Genomic DNA, 17,522 nt, shown 5'->3' on the forward strand with positions numbered 1-17,522 from the left:
TGCGACTATGCTTGTGGTGAGAGGCGACTAACGGGATCGGGTGGTCAGGCTCACTGACTTGGTTGATGTATGTCGTTGTATCCCAATTGCATGGACCGATGCTCATGATGTCAATCACTGGACTGTCTGGTCCAGACTCGATTATTTACAGACCGCCGTCATATTGCTGGAATATTGCTGAGTGTGGCGGTAAACAACAAACAAACAAAAACAAACAAAAGTCTTTTTTTTGTGTTATGGAACAATTAAACATCACTAACAAGTTAGAATGGAGCAACTTAGCATTTTGACCTTAACTTACAACACTCTTAGTTAAGATTGCTTTGTGGATCGTAACAAAAACGTAAGATCAATTTACATCTAAGATCGATTTGTGGAACCGGATCCCGATTTCAATGAGATTGTTTTTATTTTTTTAACGTCTTCTACTTGTATTGACAATATATATAAATATTAATGGCTTATTTCCCAACACTACTACTGTTTGTAGGGACCAAAATGTATCTTTTATAAACTACCGTTTCAAATGCTTATTTTACTTAATCCTTTACAGTTTTTAAGTGGCGTTGGTACCAGTTCCTCTGAGTTCTACACATTTTGCGCGTTGTGGTGTAACCGTCCTATATAGGCGAAAGTGGCATTAATCAATACCCATGAGACAATTCTTTAGAGAGGCAGTTTCCAGGAAAACTGTATAAACAGTTTCTAAGAAAAGACATCTTCCCGAGGCAAGGTTGTTAAACTGACATTAAAAGTCCAGTTTCCACCATTGCCGAACTTGGCTGGAATTCCTGGGCTCGATCGTAGTGGCTGTTACAAATTAAGTCCCTTCTATGTCTCTCCTATGGACCAATCAGATTCCACCTCTCGTATCACTTGCATTTGCTTCAAACAAAATGGCGCTGCCCAGTCAAGGCGATCTGCTCGATAATCAAGATCTATATTGTGAGACAACGGGTCTTACATCGCGAAGTACATCAAATCACGTGAGCACCTTGATTAAAAACTTGAAAAGATTCCGAAAATATATGTTGACAACGAGTTGGCAGTACACATGCTGTGCAAATCCTGCAATCGACCGAAATCTGCGCGACAGTTTACGAACCGGATTTCGATTTCGGTGCGCGATTTTGATTGGACTATGCAAGGACTCGTTAATCCAGCCAAAATCTAACTCCATAATACCAGCCTAGTTCGGCAAGGGTGGAAACTGGATTTGTATAGTCAGTTAACTCTCTTGCCTAGGGAAGATGAGAAAAGACAGCTTAACCGAGAATACGTCGCGCATCGATTGTTGTATGGAGTGTTGAAATCGATCACGCAAGCAACACGTACCGGCAGACCCCGAAGTCTGCTCAGCTGTCTGTCAGACGCCGAGTACGAACAGTCTTCATGAAATATAACACATGTAAGCATGTACATGATTATGCAAATACATTTTTGAAGAGCTACAGTGAATTTCGATGTCCCTTTGTAAATACTGACAGTAAACAAATATACCCGTGTGTAAGTAGTTTATGTTATGCGAGGGGCATTGAGAATGTGGTGGCAACATGCAAACTGTTATCAACAACGTGAATGGGTAACGGCCGAACAAAGAGGACTTGTAATATGCTTAAACCAATACACGTTCGACGATTATTCATATTATATAGGCGACAACAGAGACATTACCATCAACCGCATATCACACCGCCCCCCCCCCCCCCCCCCCGGATTTTTTATAACATAACATGGCGTGTTAGGGTAGACGCATGACGCATGACGCAACGTGACTGGTTGACTTGTTTCTTGGTTCGTTGTTTGACGCCACACTCAGCAATATTCCAGTCAATGACGGCGGTCGGTAAATCATCGAGTCTGGATCAGACAATCCAGTGATTGATATCATAAGCATCGATTTACGCCATTGTAATACGATGATATCCATCAACCTAGTCAGTGAGCCTGACCCACCTGATCCCATCAGTCGCCTCTCACGACGATTCTTCCTTCTCGGGTCATCATGGGTCCAGGCGCTGGATGTTACTCGGGTTGGCAGGGTACTGAGTAGGACTGGACCCGTGGTGTGTGTGTGTGGCTGCTTGTACTAGTCCGGACTGATGCCTATTTTATAGTGCTAGCCCACTGAGATACAATACCGCAGTTGAACATGAATACCCCTCTCAGACACAATATACTGACTCTAAGCAGACCAGTGCTTGTTTTAGCCCCTTAATGCTGAGCTCCAGACAGGGTAACAACAAGTACCATCTGTTAACGTCTTTTAGTTTAACGTGACCGATCCACCCGGACCATCCGCTCTGCCACAGGGCCCAATGTAAACCTAACCTATTACAAAACAAACTCAGGCAAACCATCCTGAGACATTCATAGAATGTTGGTTACTATTTACTGTTCCATATACATAGCTAGCCACTTTGTCCCTCACTTGTCCGCCAGTTGAGGTAAAGGTTATTGTCACTTAGTAAAATAAATTATCAAGCTACGATAACTTTGTAGCTGTTCATTCCCTCTGTTCGTGTCACTCTTATTTTACAGAATCGCATATTGACTATATATCTGTCAAAGTGCAGCTATTGATTAGTGCACATTACCTCGATAGGCATCAACAATACATTTCTAGGAAGAGAACGGCATGTATCAACTTGTTACATAAAAACGGGATAACAGACCCGGTATCTAGGGGAAGAGCGTTGTGCAGACAGTCACATACCAGCGATTAAGGTAACGGGGATTGCATTGCTTAAATAGACTACTGACACGACACATATGCACCCATGGTGCACACTGTTTGTCTGTGACATGTACTTGACGTTGGCAATCGGACCACGAGCGTCTCGTTAAAACCTCATAACCTGTCTCTCTGTGATATGTACTTGACGTTGGCCATCGGACCACGAGCGCCTTGTTGACACTTATCAACCTGCTACAGCTGCAGGTGACTTCCACGGCACCATGGAGAAACTTACCCTTCATAACGTAAGTTGATTGTACAGCTATGTTTGTTTGTTTGTTTGTTTGTTGTTTCAAGCCGCACTCAGCAATAGTCCAGGTATATAACAGCAGTCTGTAAATAATCGAATCTGGACCAGACAATCCAGTGATTGACATCATGGGCATCGGTCAATGCAATTGGGGTGCGATGACATGCATCAACGAAATCACCTGACCACCCGATCCCGTTAATCGCTTCTTACTACCAGGCTGAAGACCAATTCTAGCCCGGATCTTCACGGGGATGTACCTATATAACACGTCTACAATGAAATGAACGCATTGTCGCAAATACTGTTTTGTCGCCTTCTATTGTTCATGACGTCATAACGATTTAATGTGACGTCAGTGCATCTATGGGTAATATAGAGAATAGGCTTTTCGCAACTCTTAATAACGGATTATCTGTCCGTGAATTAACGTTACTCTGCTCCTCGTAGCTCGTATGTTCTCTGTTACCCATAGAGGCGCGGATATAGGCGGCCTTGCGTCAGTGTTTCTCGGTGAACATTAACTGTTGTTTTATGCTGATTGTGTGCAGCAAATTATGTTCCATTGTTTTTTTAATACTTGAAAAGATAGTAAATAGTTGATAACGTCATCCTAGTTCATGATATCATATTCTTTCTGAGCTAGTGTGTCTACTCAAAATAATATTTTTCTACGTCTTTCCGCCATGGGTAGGTAACCTTTCCTTAAATCCTACCATTTCATGGGTTATTATCTAAATGTGTGTACATTTCATATGAAATCCTGCCAATATTTGACTGCCACGAACTAATCATGCTTTGAATTATAAGAATCCACATATACTGAGTCAAATTAAAAACTTCACATTTTTAAAAGTAATCCCATATATGATATACAACGGACAAATGTATCAGAGAAGGTAATTTTTCATCATTAATGTCCAAAAAAGGATTTTAATTAACGGTGGTAACCATAATTTGTTCCAAGCACCTACGGTATTCGGTAATAACATCAACAGTTTAAATCATACGTCCCAAGCACGAGAATCTGATGGCACACAAGTTCAGTAGTGTGTATGGCCACCATTTCACTTGACAACTGCCTCACAACGCCGTAAAGACTTTTATTTTCTTGTGTTTTTCTTTTTTTTGTTAATGACGGCTAACAAGTATGGCTGAAAACACGTGCGGTATTATGGCCACGTGACCAGTTGCACGTGAAAAACCACTTTTGCCACTATAGTGCTGTGCACATGATTTTCATCGATTCACCTGCACAAAAACGACAGTTATCTGAAGACAATACGTGGCCATTACTGTTTAAATACACATTAAGGGCCCACAATGATAACTGGTCAAAATGTTAAAATTTTAGGATTGTGAAGTTTTTAATTTGGTTCAGTATACTTCAAAACATCATATGTGGGTGTTGCTATGAATTGATTTATTTGTGTCAGTCAAGATATTTCTTGAACGGAATAGCAACCACATTTTATGAACTTTACGATAGTGAGATAAAACACAGTGACACTGACACCAGAAATGCCGCCTTGACCTGCTACAGTTGTTTGTTGTCGAGTGGTATCAGATCAAACAGGTTATATGAAGACGTTACGCTCCGGGAGACGAATATTTAGTGTTTTCACCGCCCAGCAATGATAAGCTTTGTGCTGCTAAAAAAGATACGTTCATACAAAGACAGTCACATTAGTTTATTATGATCTCACTCACCATACAATGAACACTGACTGCTCAATACCATAGAGGATATTCCATGTGTCTCGTGAAAAATCATGTTTCTCTCATTAATTCTCCCTATCTGACACACGGGGACGCTTACCACCCCTTGTATTTGCGACTTAAAAAGTAGTTTCGTGTTTGCAAAATCTTATAAAAACTAAACTGGGCGGCAAAAGAAAGTATAGGTCGAGTTCCATGATCGATAAAAAAATAACAAGAAGAGCGTTTTGTTGTAAACTATAATATAATCTAGGGAGGTAACAAATGATTGATCAACCACAGTATGAATGAAATTGTGCAATCACTGGTAATGTAAGCTCAAGATAAACAATGGTGAGGTAAAAAAATTTCATTTTCAAAAGTTGTCTGAAATGTCACCAAACAATTGTCAGACACACTGCAAGTTCATTATCGACACAGTTGCCTTCAATAGAGTCTATGACCTCCAGCTGCCTCAATGCATGCTGTGATACCTAAAAATATAAAAAAAATATTTAGGGTCACGATAATTCTTTGTCATACATTTAACAAAAATGGCGCTTTGCGAAACGAAAAGTCTCGATATGACGAAGTAAATGAGAGATTTACAGTTTATAACTAAACACTTTCGAGCGAAGAATCAACGGCTAAAAGTGATATTAACTCCCTAAATGACCATCCGTCATTATTTTGCCTTGTCAATGTGGAACTAACGTAAAAAGAACGTCAACAATTGTGTACAGGCTGGTCACTTACGACAAAGGGAGACAATTAAAAGGGAAGTAACTCTTGTATGACCATAGTTCCGTCAAAGTGTTATGATCATTGCACTGAAAAATAAAGTGTTATGTTCACTGCAGTGAAATATCAAGTGTTATGTTCACTGCAATGAAAATATCACTTTTTACAACTTCAGAAAACTCAGTCTTTCACGCAGATGTATAAAATAAAAAGGTAGGTTGCCTCAAGTCCTTTAACCAATCAAATTTCTAATACGTATCGGTTTCATTTCTTTAACACCTCGATTCGGAATTTTAAATCTCTGCAAACGAAAACCCTAACAGACCCAACACTATATATATATATATATATATTGCACGGATCGACGCTCATTATGTCAATCACTGGATTGTCTGGTATTTATAGACCGCCGTCATATAGCTGGAATAATGCTGAGTGCGGCGTTAAACAAACAAAATCTTAATGATTTTCTAGAGCTTATCGAGAATTGAGAAGCGTCGCACCGATTGTATGATCAGTAAGTTCACCCAACGTGACCTATCGAGTGTTTGTCAATCACATTTGAAGATTGATACAAGGAAATGGAATAGACTGATATTTAGAGAAGTAATACACAACGTCCCGAAGTAAAACCTATGCCGAACTTTACCGGTACCATGTCCCGAAAAAAACCTCATGTCACACTTTACCGGTACCATGTCCCGAAGTAAACCTTTTTTCACACTTTACCGGTACCATGTCCCGAAGTAAAACTTATGACTCTACTACTGTTAAACGTTCTCAGTTGTTCACTTACAGTCCAGTACCTTTCATATGAATTAAGAGATCTCCCTCTTTGCTTTAGCTCGTCCCTTGACATAATACATAACAAACCGCCGATCCGCATCTGTGGTGAGAATGAATGGTTGCTTCATGTCACAATAGGCCACAGCAGGAGCCTGAACAAGACTGTTTCAATTGATCAGGTGCAGTTGGCAATCCTCAGAGCAATTGAAGGGGAATATCTTTGGTAAAAGGACATTATCATGTCACAATAGGCCACAACAGGAGCCTGAACAAGACTGTTTCAATTGATCAAATGCAGTTTGGCAATCCTCAGAGCAATTGAAGGGTATATCTTTGGTAAAAGGGCATTACGTGGTGTTGCAACTTCGGAATAACATTCGATTAATTTTCTTTATTAACTGCACAGTCCAAGAAAGCTGAATGATGGATGTTCTTTGGAGGGGGGAATGTACGAACGGTTTCTGTTTTGGAGGGGTCAGTTCCTGCTAGCTTTTTTGAGACAGCCTGCAAAAACGACGTCTACCATCCGCATGGCGTGGCATATTACGTGACTCGTCAGTAGACCAGACTTTTCTCCATCGCAGATTTGGCAATACTCTGTGACCTTGACACCACTGACGTCGCAGCCGACGATACATATCCGTCAACATAACACCTCGAACTGGTCACCTAGCGCGAATAACTTCCGCGCGTAAACGGTTCTTCAGTCTTGACTGATATCCTACGCAATCCTCGTATTGCCGTAGTTGTAGAGGTGGCCATGGTGGTTCTTTCAGAAAAGTGATGTAACAGTATCAAGCTGTCCTGTCCTCTAGTAGTGACACTTGGTCGACCGGATCTAGGAAGGTCCCGTGTTGTCCCGAGTGTCTGATAACATTTCCACAGTCTTTAAAGGTGCTTAGTGCTACGTGGAAACACCTGGCTACAGCTGAAGATGATTCTCCTGTTTGCAGCCGGCAGATGGCGTTGTTGCGTTGGCTTCTGTCAGTTTTAGGGGCATGCAAATTGAAACCCAACGCGTTCATAGCCAAACAAATGATGTTGCACGTGCATGTCATGGTCTGTTTCGGTGTCAGGCTCTAACATGGTTATGTTTTTGCGATGTTTCCATCTTTTCACCGAATTTCTGCAGGACCTTATTTTTTCTACAGAAATAAATCTTAACCCATGCAGAAAAGAACTTTTGCGTTTCTTTTTTGGCAGACTATATGAAGCTGTATGACTGTGTGTACACAGACTAGCCTTACATTTTGAGAATGTATTTATGTTTCTCTGATCAGAGAGTATGGCATTCCAAAGGTAAATGACAGAGGTTAGTTTTCATGTTGTAGCTCGCCAGAGAAGGTGACGACATGACGCTGAAGGCCATGCTTGACAATCCTGAGAACAACAGTTACGTGGACTTCGACACTCGGGATTCAAACAAACTGACAGCTTTGCAGTGTGCAGTCATCTGGGACAACCCACATGTCCTCAGTGTACTACTTCACGATGAAAGAACAGGTAAATGTGTTACATATATCTCCGACTGTAGCCATGACAACCCACATGTCCTTAGTGTACTACTTCACGATGAAAGAACAGGTAAATTTGTTACATATATCGCCGACTGTAGCCATGACAACCCACATGTCCTTAGTGTACTACTTCACGATGGAAGAACAGGTAAATGTTTTACATATATCGCCGACTGTAGCCATGACAACCCACATGTCCTTAGTGTACTACTTCACGATGGAAGAACAGGTAAATGTTTTACATATATCTCCGACTGTAGCCATCACAACCCACATGTCCTTAGAGTACTACTTCACGATGAAAGAACAGGTAAATGTGTTACATATATCTCCGACTGTAGCCATGACAACCCACACGTCCTTAGTGTACTACTTCACGATGAAAGAACAGGTAAATGTGTTACATATATCTCCGACTGTAGCCATGACAACCCACACGTCCTCAGTGTACTACTTCACGATGAAAGAACAGGTAAATGTGTTACATATATCGCCGACTGCAGCCATGACAACCCACATGTCCTCAGTGTACTACTTCACGATGAAAGAACAAGTAAATATGTTACATATATCTCCGACTGTAGCCATGACAACCCACACGTCCTCAATGTACTACTTCATGATGAAAGAACAGGTAAATGTGTTACATATATCTCCGACTGTAGCCATGACAACCCACATGTCCTTAGAGTACTACTTCACGATGAAAGAACAGGTAAATGTGTTACATATATCTCCGACTGTAGCCATGACAACCCACATGTCCTCAGTGTACTACTTCACGGTGAAAGAACAGGTAAATATGTTACATATATCTCCGACTGTAGCCATGATAAACCCACATGTCCTCAGTGTACTACTTCACGATGAAAAAACAGCTAATGTGTTACATATATCTCCAACTGTAGCCATGACAACCCACATGCCTTAATGTACTACTTCACGATGAAAGAACAAGTAAATATGTTACATATATCTCCGACTGTAGCCACCACAACCCACATGTCCATTACACCACAAAATAGAAACGCGGTTGCATTGACATCGAATCAAGACCAGATACATCAGTGACAGGCGGCATGTGTGTCGGTGCACGCTGTAGGGTTATATTATGCTGAAGGGACATGCACATCCCGAAATCGCAACAGGGAACACAATAACAGTTACCTTTGTTCTGCATACCTTGTATAGTCATGATCATCTAGTTGATCATGCATAGATGCACAGATAAGGTATATGTGTATTATTCAGCCTTTGACTCGAATTATTAAACATCAACAAGGCGATACATCGAGTGAGTTATATGCCTTTGACATCCTCGTTTATCCAGTAGTATGTCTCCGTTATATTATCATTCATAGTCTGGGCCCATTCGCTTCTATAGCTTTGTTTTGAACACATTTCGAATAAATAGCCGTCCAATCATATTACACTCATGAGCGAGAGAAATCCTGTGCGAAGTTGGTGATGAGATAGATGTGGAAGACGAGGTCACTTTCCAAAGAATAATTATCGTGGCCAGTTGGTCCAGGGTTTTATCATTTTTGAATGGAGATACGATACACTGGATAATCGAGGAAGTGACTTCGATGGTGCCTGAAGTATGTCTGATCTCAATTGACCCGAGTGTCTCAGGACGTCTAACACGTTTGAATATCGTGTTGCCATATTGCACAGTCTTGTGAGGAACCTTCCATTAAATATTCAGTGGAGGTTTGGGGATTTGTGTAAGAGACAGGATTTATTATCACATCAGTCCCTAAGCTATTCTTATCTGCTTCATTGTGTTAATCAGAAAGTGCCCGCCAGGTGCGAGACAGCGAGGGTCTGTCCCTGGCACACTATGCAGCCAAGACTGTCCGGGGGAACATTAATCCCGGCATCTGTATCGACGGCAGCGTGGTCCGTCGCGACAGCGGCGAGGAGGTGAGATATAGTTCATTGTAATGTTCATTGAAGTAAAACAGAAATAAAACTTTCTCAACTGTATCAATGCCCTCATCTCAAGCTATCAAAAAGAAGTTCCATTTTCTATTTTGAAGATTGAACATTCGAAATGACTTGTGTTTGAGGTCAACTTCGAGGAAGAGATAGTTTGACATTCTACATTTAAGCTGAGAAACAGCGAGTTTATATATGTATGTTTATGCATATGACATGTGCTGCAGATGGGAGGTAGATATTCTGTGGGATGGACAAGGTAGGGTGAGTGAGTGAGTGAGTTTGGTTTAACGCCGCTTTTAACAGTTTTCAAGTTATATCACGGCGTGTCAGCTTAATGTGGGAGGAAAGCCCGAAGTGATGCAGGTCTCAGACGTTTACCACTTCGGTGAAACCCACGAGCACGGGTATGGTGCTGACAAACCTAGAAAAGTAATCAGGGCGGACCGGGATTCGAACCCATAATCATAGGTTTCTGGCGTGCCCAAGGGACGCAACTCTGCACAGCGAATCGCGGCGCCTTGGACGACTGGGCCATCCGTGCCCCCGACAAGGTAGGGGAATAGACTGTATATCAAACATGCTTCAAAACAGGGGAGGTCTTGCCTGAAAGTCATCATAGACAGTGACAAAGTACAGAAAAGAAAATGGAGGAAGAAGAGCGGACGCAAGAGGCTGACCCTGGAGGAAGATGCGGAGAAGCGGGAGGAGAAGCTGCTGATGTATAGCCGAGATCTCGGGGGACAGACACCCATGCACTACGCCGTCATGTCCGGGAACAAACACGCCGTTGAACTTCTGAACGACAACGACGACACCTCGAACCCCGACAGCAGACATGAAAAGACGGCAGAATGGCAAGATGACAAGAAAAAACTCATATATGTACGTAGAGCAACATTCCAGAAAATGTGTAGAGTGATGTCCTTGTTCCATTATTTACACATCCACCCAAAGGACATGAAGCAACCCCTGCAATGAATGGTTCCACTATGATGTGTCCTACATTCTGATTTGTAGACAGGTGGTATCGAATCTCCCATGACACTATGGAAATTATAATGATGTGTGTTAAATGTAGCTAACGAGTTCGTTTTCACATTATATTGATACTCATAACAACCCACATGTCCTCAGTGTTCTACTTCACCATGAAAGAACAGGTAAATATGTTACATATATCTCCGACTGTAGCTATGACAACCCACATGTCCTAAGTGTACTAATTCACGATGAAAGAACAGGTAAATATGTTACATATATCTCCGACTGAATTTTACTATACCCTATTTTAATCCTTCTCTGTCATGTTTTCTGTCCAAAATATTTTACAACACTTCTTTAAAGTACCTTCCGGACGACCCAGCAACATTTTGCATTGCATATTTTGTGAAAAAGTGTTTTGAAGAAATAGGAGCTTTCAGAGAAGTATTTTCGTTCCAATAGTTAATATTCCACTGAGGGACCAGTCCGAAGACTTCTACGATATCATGGTATCCGATCTGTTTTGCTGTATTTGTTTGTTTTTTAACGCCACACTCAGCCATATTCTACTTGTGTAACGGCGGCCTGTATATAGTCTGGTCTATCCATTTATCATATAATGGGTAGGTTTCTCGGCAGGATAAAGCCAACGGATAAAAACGATATCCGTTTGGGTGATATGCGGGTAGAGATGCAAATATCAAAGGTCAAGTAGGGACTACTTTCACTGTTTTTTTTAACAAACATGGCGTCGCCCTCGTCATTCGGCGATCGAGTCAGAATTAACCATCGGGAATCTGGATAAACTACAGGGATAATTGCTATCTTTATCAAACGAACAGTCTAATATAATGAAAATCAGTGTCTAACTGAGACGTAGCTAAGGCATTTTATAAGTTTGGGCAACTTTGGAGATATAAATTTCGAAACAATTTTGCGAGGGCACGAGACCTAGCTAGCCAAGCGGGATCAGTAGCAATATCTGTGCTTATAGTCAATATAGACCTCTGCGGCTTGAATCCTTCTCCACAAATTAAAAAAGTTGGATTTGGCCGAAATATGTTCGAATTGTTACCATGTTTCGTTTTGTCGCTGTGTGTACATCTGATTGCACTTCTTAACGTTATGACAGGACAGACCGACTGTCAACAACGTCTGAGCGTGGCCGTGACGCCTCATAGACTAGTGTTGGAGTAGCTTCCCTTTGACAAAGGGCAGTTACTCTAGCGGACAGACCGATGAATTGCCGCGAAATGCAAGTGAAAACAATTGTTGTTTTGCGTATATGTTGCTTCGCCACTGTGTAAGAAACAGATTTCAGTTGGAACTATATTGGCTACTGTCACTGTCCGGCTGACACATCACTTACCCTGTGACGTAATAAATATTAATGCGCGCATTCCAGGAAAACTCGCAAAGTTTAGGTAATGTTTGTGAGAGTGAAAGCGATTTTCAAGCACAGAATTAAAGAATGACATTATATGATAAAGAGGTTATCACGCTTGTGTGTTTTTACGGATGGTAAATATCCTGCATTAGGAATAAACATTGTATTTAGCGAGCCTTGGCGAGCTAAATACATAGTGTTTGTTCCTAATACAGGATATTTACCATCCCCAAACACATTCGCGTGATAACCTCTATTTATTAATCATGTGAATATTATTAGCAATGATCTGCACAGTACGATGACGCCTAGCACGACAACATAGATTGCTGGGGACCTACTCTAACCTGAGATCCCCCATGTGGTAGAACTCATGATGAACTGTCTGTACTGTCACAACTCCCAGAATTACCGAGGGCATGTCACGTGTTCCAGAGTGCAGACCGCCATGGCATGACCCCTCTCCACGTAGCTGCCAAATATGGTCAGGTGACGATAGCCCCGTACCTGCTGGACCGAAATGCGAGCAGCCTGTCCCTGGACGGCGACAACTCCACCCCTCTGCACTATTCAGCCGCGGCCGGCAACCTGGACATGACCAACCTGTTCCTGGAGAGGACAGAAAATGTCACTGAAGTAGGTCATTTGTCAGGGCAGGTACAGTCCGTTTGATTCCATCTGAGACGGATGAATTGCCCACTGACTCAAAATCTAATAATTGCAACAAAACCAAAATGTGCACAGCGACATGAATTGGACAGACCAACTCTGATGGTTTGTCTCATAATTTTGACACCCGAATAAAAAATTAAAAAATTGTTTAACAAACAATCATCATATTGTTGACATTTTTCGCCATCCCATACCAGGGAGGACCAGTCGCTCATAGAACAGCCAGGTGGGCGAGTTTCAAGTGCGAAAGTGACGTAAGGCTTGCTGAGCAAACCATAGATGCGTGATTGCTATACCTGAAATAATGAGAACATCACTCGACGCGAAGTCAATTATTTGCATCGTCTTCAATTTTTTTAGAAAAGAATGTGAAAGAGGTAGACCACAATATGCTTTGAAAAAGTATCGTTTATACGAACTGCACGTGCAGTTGGGATAACAGAAGGGAAGTTAAAAACTATGTTAAAAAAGTGTACTGATTCAACCTGCAGTGACACACCTGAGGGGACCATCTCAAAACCCAAGCGATGTTTTAAAGTCGATTCATTTCAACAAGAGATGGTTAGAAACGCCATTAAGACTCTGTATAAACTAAATATCTATGTCTCTCTCCGTACTCCAAATTATATGGAGACAAATCATTCTTTGACCATTTCAAAATATCAGTTATGGAAATTGCTACACCAATTTTGTTTCCGTTACAAAAAAGTAGGCTCCGAAAATAGACATGCATTATGCGAGAGGTCTGATATTGTTCGACTAAGGAACCATTTCTTACGCACAATACGAGAAAAACGTTACGAGGGTTATGAGCCCGTATACTTGGACGAAACGTGGGTAAACGCTTCCCATACCACGGAACACAATGGTTCCCTAGCTCCTCTTCTGATTTCCGTGCCAGGAAATTGCCACTTGGCAAGGGTGAGCGGCTTATTGTGCTCCATGCTGGCTGCAAGAGTCGGGGATTCCTACCAGGCTGTTCGCTAGTCTTCAAGGCAAAATCCAAGGACAACCCAGACTATCATACCGAAATGAACGGAGCGGTATTCCTAGAATGGGTTAAAACTCAACTGGTACCGGTATTGCCCCCCAAGAGTCTGGTTGTCATGGATAATGCTCCATATCATTGCGTTCAGGTACCTATCACAAAGCCCCAACGTCTAACAGTAGGAAGGGCGATATGATAGAATGGTTGACACACAAAGCAATACCATATCCACAAAAAGCAGCGAAACCTGTTCTGTATGATATTATAAAGTCTAATTACACCACACCTGTCTTTAAAGTTGACGAGTATCTTTAAAGAACATGGCCAATCAGTTTTACGATTGCCGCCCTATCATTGCGATTTAAACCCAATAGAACTAATTTGGGGCCAGGCAAAATACAACATTCAAACTGCGGGATGTACAGAAACTGGTTCAACAATCAATAGACACCATCAAGCAGGAAACGTGGCAAAAGTGTGTTGAGAAAGTTGAGAATGAAATAGAGAGACAATATTGGGATCATAGTGGATTGGACCATGCCACAATCAAGCCAGTGATCATCAGGGTAGACTCGGACAGCGGCGATAGCGATTCGGACAACAGCGACACCGATTCCGAATGCACTGTCACGGCTTCAGAAACCTGCAACAGTGACTCCGATTGAACACCCAAAACGGCTTTTGAGATGACCGCCATATACGGTGCACACGCTTGTTCATTACCTGGCTGTTCCATGAGCGACTGGTCCTCCCTGGTATGGGATGGCGAAAAATGTCAACAATATGATGATTGTTTGTTAAACAATTTTTTATTTTTTTATTCGGGTGTCAAAATTATGAGACAAACTATCAGAGTTGGTCTGTCCAATTCATGTCGCTGTGCACATTTTGGTTTTGTTGCAATTATTAGATTTTGAGTTGGGCAATTCATCCGGAGTTCATCCGTCTCAGATGGAATCAAACGGACTGTAGAACGAGGCCTCTCTTGGTGCACACGAAATTTTTTAATTGATGTAACAAATGGACATATTGTGAATACAGTACGATAACGTTATATATCTGCTACAGGACTATGTTGGTAATGTCAGCTATAAACAAATGTATCGTCAGCTCTGATTGCATTTTACCTGCATGATATATGTGTTACTGTCTTCAGCAACCCATGCTTGTAAGAGGCGACTATGCTTGTCGTAAGAGGCGACAAACGGAATCGGGTGGTCAGGCTCGCTGACTTGGTAGATGCATGTCATCGTATCCCAATTGCTGGGAGTTGTGATATGAATTTACTGACAAAAACAGCATGGTAATACAGGTACTATTTTTGACCTTAGACAATACCTCAAAAAAGTATGGAGCTGCAGGATAAAGTAAACGAGTTACATTTGATATTTCATGTGAAAATGTTCATTAAAGTCTCTACTTGACATGACACGTGAAACAGATCAGTAGGGGGGTATAACCGCCACATGCCCGGATGACACATTCCACCCTACGCCTCATGCCTCCAGTCAGACGTTGGATCTGTTGATGGGTCAACAACAACCACTCCTGTTTTAATGCTGCTTCCAATTAATCTTGTACAGGAGGATCTCCTGTACTATGCGCCGCCCCAGAATATCCCAAACATGTTCAAGGGGGTTCAAATCTGGGCTCATTGCTGGCCAGGGTAGAGTCGTTATTGCATTGGCCCTCATGTAATCCAAGACTGCAAGCGAACGATGAGGCCTGGCACTGTCATCCATGTACTGAGGTTGAGTAGCAAGAGGGCGGTTGACAAAATGAGGAACGACGACTGGCCTCAACACGTCTCGGATGTACTGAGCCCCTGTTGAGTTGCCCCTTATGGTGACAAAGTCCAACCTGCAATCATGAGCGATACACCCCCAAACCAATACCGAGCCCCCGCCGTATGCAACAGTCGGCTTAATATTCCTGGGGGTGTAGGCCGTGTTCCGGTGCCTCCAAACTCTCGTTCTGCCATCAGTGACGTGGAGCAGAAAGCGACTTTCGCCTGACCAATGGATCCGTCTCCAAGTTCTCAGATTCCAGTTCTGTCGCGCAATACACCATGCTAAACGAAGAGCTTTGTGGTGATCTCTCAACAAGGGACGCTTTATGACTCGTCTAGCCCTCAGTCCTGCTGGTTTCAGCCAGTTCCTGACGGTTCTGGTGCTTAAACGACGATTGGGCAGCCACATCTGTTTCAGACGAGTACTTGTTAAAAGGGTTCTCGGCGTATGAGACGAAGAAGGTCCATGTCTTCGCGATGTGTCGTCACGGGAGGTCTTCCGGATATGGGACGGCCCTGTACATCACCAGTCTGAGCATGACTGATTACATCATCTCGAGAAAAAATAATTCTTCCCGTAATTATATCTTTCATGACTTGCAAGTATTGGAGCCAAACAATAATGATATTAGGGTGTGCTTAACTTCTTCTTTTTGGTGTGTATATATCATTAAGGCACATTTTTGGCGTCACAATGAGCGATATGACGTCATAATGATGACGCGAGGCGAAGAACGAAAGTTTTGCAAAGCTTGATTAGTTTTCTTCAGGTTAGCTTTCCAAGTTGCTTTCAATGCTTGTCATATGTTTGAGTGAAGTATTACAGTGTAAACAAACTGTTTGAGCATATAGAGCGCCATATTTTGCTCCAAAGCTCAGTGGTGTTGTCGTTGATTCCGTAATTCAGATCCGTGGTCTAGTGGTAGAGCGTCCGCCCGGAGAGCGGAAGGTCCGGGGTTCGATCCCCGGCCGCGTCATACCAAAAGACGTTAGAAGATGGTACTTGTTGTAACCCTGTCTGGCGCTCGACATTAAGGGCCTAAAACAAGGACTTGTCGGCTCGGAGTCAGTATACTGTGCCTGAGTGGGGTATTCATGTTAAACTGCGACATTGTATCTCAGTGGGCTAGCACTATAATTCGGCATCAGTCCGGACTAGTACAAGCAGCCACACACACACACACACACACACACACACACACACACACACACGTGCATGCACGTCGCTATATAAGTGCAATAATCTTGGACGCAACGTTTAACCCAATTTCACCTCATCTCACCGTAATTCAGATCGACAGCCAACTCAAAACACTGGACTCAACCCATGCCGCTTCACTCAATATATTTGCGAACACCAAAGAGTTCGCGTTTAATTTAGTCGTAGTAGAATGGAGATAAACATACTGTGTTTTCACTGTAGAGCTATAGGTACCTGTAGAATTAACCGTGCTATTTTGAATTTGGAACCGAACAGTATGTTATATCTCCTAAATACATATCAATTCATATAAATCCATACGAAACATAGATGTAAAAAATGGCTATGCAACATTTTTCACAAAGTGCAAATACCATTGTACAAGAGTATGACAGACACCACATTTGGACGCCATGATTAATGACTTCGCAAACACAATGACGTCACAGCATATCATTGTTACGTCATGTCGACCCTGATGGATAATACAGTGATTATACTATAAATGTTTATATCCATTGGAATTTTCCGAACTCGTGTGCCAGTTGATTTATTTCCAAACTACTTGTTTCGTGTGTGCGGTCTGGCGTCTCACATCTGACTACCTATTTGTCAACAGCTCGTGAACCAAAAGGACAAAGAGGGAAACACGGCACTCCACCTTTCTGCAGAGAACGGACACGAGAAAGTAGCAAATATCTTGCTCAGCAAGGGTATAGGTATGTACCTTTAACTTTTCTTATTCTACTTGAAAAATATATACATAATTTTGGTCTTATGACATTACACTCGCACATCGGGAAAAACGTACTACCTCTCTGTCGGTTTGAA

General features: G+C 42.2%; 1 protein-coding gene across 1 annotated transcript; it reads left to right on the forward strand.

The window, feature by feature from the left end:
* Nucleotides 1–2,744: 2,744 nt before the first annotated feature.
* Nucleotides 2,745–17,424, forward strand: LOC125374674 (ankyrin-3-like). Its single transcript, XM_048385882.1, has 6 exons — nucleotides 2,745–2,982; nucleotides 7,544–7,715; nucleotides 9,525–9,655; nucleotides 10,265–10,555; nucleotides 12,477–12,677; nucleotides 17,311–17,424. Exons 1-6 carry the CDS (start codon nucleotides 2,959–2,961, stop codon nucleotides 17,422–17,424), a joined length of 933 nt encoding a protein of 310 aa, XP_048241839.1. The 5' UTR covers nucleotides 2,745–2,958.
* The last annotated feature ends 98 nt before the right edge of the window (nucleotides 17,425–17,522 follow it).

The sequence above is a fragment of the Haliotis rufescens genome, unplaced genomic scaffold (assembly GCF_023055435.1).
Source record: "Haliotis rufescens isolate VD_foot unplaced genomic scaffold, xgHalRufe1.0.p SCAF_6, whole genome shotgun sequence".
Lineage (NCBI taxonomy): Eukaryota > Metazoa > Mollusca > Gastropoda > Lepetellida > Haliotidae > Haliotis > Haliotis rufescens.